The sequence below is a fragment of the Dicentrarchus labrax genome, unplaced genomic scaffold (assembly GCF_905237075.1).
Source record: "Dicentrarchus labrax unplaced genomic scaffold, dlabrax2021, whole genome shotgun sequence".
NCBI lineage: Eukaryota > Metazoa > Chordata > Actinopteri > Moronidae > Dicentrarchus > Dicentrarchus labrax.
The window spans coordinates 674,440-679,439 of NW_026136715.1; the positions used below are offsets into that span (position 1 = coordinate 674,440).

At 43.2% G+C, this 5,000-nt stretch overlaps 1 protein-coding gene across 4 annotated transcripts in view; it reads left to right on the forward strand.

The window, feature by feature from the left end:
* Positions 1-5,000, forward strand: part of tfe3a (transcription factor binding to IGHM enhancer 3a) — a 20,863-nt gene that overhangs the window by 14,785 nt on the left and 1,078 nt on the right. For all 4 annotated transcript variants that reach the window (XM_051426703.1, XM_051426704.1, XM_051426705.1 and 1 more), the window contains 3 exons: positions 290-365; positions 456-603; positions 2,051-5,000. The exon at positions 2,051-5,000 is cut by the window's right edge and continues 1,078 nt beyond it. In XM_051426703.1, coding sequence (XP_051282663.1) covers positions 290-365; positions 456-603; positions 2,051-2,437 — 611 coding nt within the window. In that variant the 3' untranslated portion in view covers positions 2,438-5,000. The remainder of the gene's footprint in view (positions 1-289; positions 366-455; positions 604-2,050) is intronic.

The window sequence follows — 5,000 nt, forward strand, 5'->3', positions numbered from 1 at the left end:
TCTTTAAATAAACTAATTTTATGTTTATATATTTACAGACATTTCACATTATTTTACATTAAACTTTTTATCCAATTTTAATAATATTCCCATGTATTTAAAAAAATACGGAAGCAATCTGTAAAATAAATGGTAAAAACCCGTAAATGTACAGACTTGGCTCAGAGGGACCGAAAGTGTTTGTCCTCACTTTGGTTGAACTAACTCGAAGACTTTATTGACTGTTTCAACATGTTTCCTCACAGTTTGATTCAGACTCATGTTTAATTATTATAATATAATGTTTCAGTTGAGAGGAGGAGGAGGTTCAACATCAACGATCGCATCAAAGAACTCGGAGACCTCATCCCCAAATCCCCCGACCCGTCAGTACCTCTTCATTATTACTGTACAGTCTGATGTCACCTATACTCGTTAGTGCTGTGTGTTAACGAGGCCTGTGATTGGTTGATCAGGGAGACCAGGTGGAACAAAGGAACCATCCTGAAGGCGTCGGTGGATTATATCCGCAAACTGCAGAAAGAACAGCAGAGAGCTCGAGAGATGGAGGACAGACAGAGGAGGCTGGAGAACACCAACCACTCCCTGCTGCTCCGCATACAGGTGAGGAGTCACTTCCTGTCTTCAAAAAGGCCACGCCCTCTTCTGGCTGAAACCACCTGTAACAGTGTTGACAGTGTGGAGCAGAGGGGATTTGAACCTTAATAATTCCAATAAACTGAACTGACCTACCTTCTAATAACAGGAAGTGGAGATAAACCCTCCTGTTTTCTACTTCTGCATTCACCGAAGAGGGGGCGGGGCTTAACACAGGGCTGCTTTCATCTTTATGTCTATTTGTCTTTTATGTCTGTTGACCAATCAGCAACCTTCAACTCTGTAAGCTCCACTCTGATTGGTCCTTGTTCAGCAGTATTCACTCCTGGACGCTTGAATGAGGAAACCTGAGTTATGGATCCACTAGTGAATCGTTACTGTTGGATATTCAGAATCTTCCACATAACACAAATAAACTTATAAATGATATCAATAACTTCCATCATGAGTAACTGGTTATACTGTCAGTGATACTAACTGCAGTACAGATTCTGTAGAAGAGTGCTGACGCTGCCCTCTGGTGAGCAGGTTCTTAACTGCAACGTAACTGGACCTCATTAGAACAAATAGCTGATCATATTTACCTTCATGTTACATGTTGGGAATATAAAATCAAACACTAGTCTCCAGGTTGTAGTCTAAACCACCGAAAGTTTTCACCTGTTTTGATACCATTAAATTAAAAATATTTCAGGAAAAAACTAGTGACCCTTAAGTTGGCATTTGTTGTTTTTGTTTTGTCAGAAGTTATCTCAGGACACTTTTCAAATAGAGCAGGTCTAGACCGAACTCTTTATAACATTAATTACAGAGACCCAACAGTACCACCATGAGCAAGACCTTGGAGACAAGGGCAAGGAAACACTGCCTGTTAAAAGGCAGAAACCTAGGACAGATCCTCCGGCTCTAGGTGGGTGGTCGTCTGTCTCGACCAGTTGGGGTGAGAGAGAGAGAGAGAGAGACAGACAGACAGACAGACAGACAGACAGGTGCACAGCAACAACAGTAGCAACAACTACACTAATAGCAGTGACTGATGAAGATGAACATGAAGAAGATGATGACGACAACAACAGCACCGATGGGGGACAATGAGCAGTGACAATAGTAATAATAGTAACTGTAGTAATAAAAATACTCATAATAATAATAATAATAATATCAGTTATATTAGCAATGGCAGTCTAGCAGGACCATGGCAGGAGGCTCCACCAGGATCGATAAGAACCTGTGAAACCTGTGTGAAGTCAGAGAAATAAAACTATGACACATTAAATGCTTTTAATAATAACAGTATAAATATGCAGAGATCTGTTTCTGCTTTTATCTTAAAGATTTTTATTGATTTGAAGCAGATCGAAGATGTCGTAATGTAATAAAATATCATAATAATAAAACGCTGTCAGATCAATAGACACTGATTGATACGTTGTCACTTCCTGTCTGTCTGTAGGAGCTGGAGCTTCAGGCTCGCCTCCATGCCTTCTCCTCCTCCTCCTCCTCCTCACCTCTTCCCGCCTCCTCCTCCTCCTCCTCTCTGGACCCCCAGACCCTACTCTCCCCCCCACTGCCTCTCCCCTTCTCCTCCCCCTCTTCCTCCTCCTCGCTGGTGACCCCCTCCCTGGGTCTGGATGCCCTGAGCTTCGTGGACCTGGACGAGCCTCGGGGGGCGTCCGCCGTCTTCTCCCCGGACCTGCTGTCCGACGTGGGTCTGACAGAGCTGGGGGACATCCTGATGGAGGAGGGGGGAGGCGGGGCGATGTCCGACCCCCTGCTGTCCTGCGGAGCCTCAAAGACCAGCAGCAGGCGGAGCAGCTTCAGCATGGACGAGGACCACTGATGACATCATCGCGCACGCGGGGATCTGATTGGCTGGAGCTTTTTTTGATTTGCCGGAACTTTTTTTAATCAATGACATCATCAAAACAAACAACGCACAAACGTGACATCACAGGAAACAACTGTGTCCTCCAGTGTAACCACGGTAACCACTGTGTCCCCTACAATGTAACCTACAATGTAACCATGGTAACCGCAGAGTCCTCACCGGTAACCACGGCAACTGCTTCCTCCCGCAGTGTAACCGTGACGTTCCTATAATAACATTTATGTCCCTGTGTGTAACCATGGTAACTCTTGCGTAACTCCAGAGTAACCATGGTAACAGCTGCGTCCTAGAGCGTGACGACAGACGAGTTCGGCCCAGAAAGGACAGACTGAACACAATGAACAAACTCACAGCTGATTGGCTGTTGGAGCTGGTCTGAGCTGCAGGTGAGGTCCCGAAGCATAAGTAACTAATTGACTCATTAATTACAGTTGAATGAACTATTAATAAAATATTCAATATTTATTTAAAACAAAACCGGACCCGAACCCGACCTATAGCAGCAGTTTTGGGCCCGAACCTGGCGGGTCGTGTCGGGTCCATTCAGGTTCAGCAGAGAATCAAAGCTCTGATCCAGACAGACTATTAAATCAGTCAGTTTTCACTGTCTCTGTGTTAATGCTCACCTGCAGCTCGTAGCCACGCCCCCATCAGTGATGTCACAACAGGTGAACTTGATATTGGTAAATCATATTGATCAGACTGAAGGAGGACGCCACGATGAATCCACAGTTTCTGATAACAGAGAAAAACAAATATTTTCATTAAAGTTTTTTAAATGTAAATAAATAATGTACATAAACATAAATCTTTAATCTATAATCTATAATCTATAATCGTGTGTGCTGGAAAAACTGAGCAGATGTTTCAAGGAAGGAGCAGAGGAGGTCTGATCAGCTTCATTATTGATCTTTTATTACTGATGTCTGCGTATATTCAGAGGAAACTGAAGGGAAACTGTACATCATCATCATCATCATCATCATCATCATCATCATCATCATTGTCTGCTCTCATTAAGGACTCGTTAACGTCCTGCTGATTTTTTTTTATTCTGGTTTCAGAGATAAAATCATTTTTCACTGTTTCATAATTAATTAGGGACCGAGCCAGAGACCGCTGGGAGGTCCCTATTGTAATTGGTCCGTTTATTATTATTACGCTTAACCCTCTTTCACTGCATTTTTGACCCCCTGAACATATACTTCGTGTTAATTTTATTTGGCACATTTGTCGGGCCTGTTGCGATATCGGATATTCTGTGTGTCACATTCAAGTCGGCCACTAGGAAGGCCACTAGGTGGCGCTCCTTTTAGGCAAAGTTTGAGAGGCTAATAACTCCAGCATCATTTGTCTCACATTAAAAAACCTTATATCCATGCATTCAGTGAATGGAGCTGAATCTCCCTATATAGGCCACGCCCACCTGCGCCTGTTTTTTTTCCGCTACAGCGCAAAATGTCCAAAAACGACGTTTTCGTGTTCCATCCATGCCTTTCGTCCGATTAGCACAAAACGTTGCACGTAGCATGTGGAGACTGTCCTGGCAAAAAAAGTAATTTAAAGTATTTTGATATTTCAAAGAATAAGCACGTTATAAAATTAGCACTTCCTGTTGATTTTTTGGGTCTTGGGTCCATAGTTCATCATGTCTTCATGAGGCACCTTGCAAAATTTCACTTCATCGCCTCAAGGTTTTAAAATGAAGTAGTTTATATCTCTGCATCGGCAAGTGTGATTAAAACTAAACTTGGTAGGATGCTTCCCCATGGCTCCCTGATGGTCCCCTAAAAAGGAAAAAAAATCAGGCCACTAGGTGGCGCTCTGGTGGCAGGGTAAATCACTGTGCGGAGACCGTAATAGTTCTGAATATGAAATTCACAGGGCACGTGTAGACTGGTGCCTGAAGCTCACATACCAAAAATCGTGTTTGCCGTGTTTGTAGCGCCCCCTACATGATTTTAAGAAAGCAGCCCTGGTGCTACGTTTCGCTGATATGTATGAAACTCGGTAGGCATGTGTAAGGTGCTGGGACGTACAAAAAAGCCTCTTGGACCCATATCCCAAATCCCACAGGAAGTCGGCCATTTTCATTTTTAATTGTCACTCACGGGGTCCATTTTGTGGTCATTTTCACTGTTTGGGCTTGTATTTGAACGAACTCGTCCTAGAGAATTTCTCGGATCTGCTTCACATTTGGTCAGTAAAGTCAGAACATGTTGCTGACTGAACGCCGTGCTTTTTGTGACTGTACGTTGAAGGGCGTGTCCGTGTCAACTGCTAGGTTAGCTAACCTAACACTTCGCTATAGCTGTCTTGTTTGTGTTCATTTTATTTAGTTCATAGCCGACAGCTAGCTTAGCATGCCAGAAAACTGACAAGCTAGCTATTAGTGTAACTACAGACTAGACTGTTAGCTATGAAACAAGCTAACTGTTAGCTATGAAACAAGCTAACTGTTAGCTATGAAACAAGCTAACAGTTAGCTATGAAACAAGCTAACAGTTAGCTATGA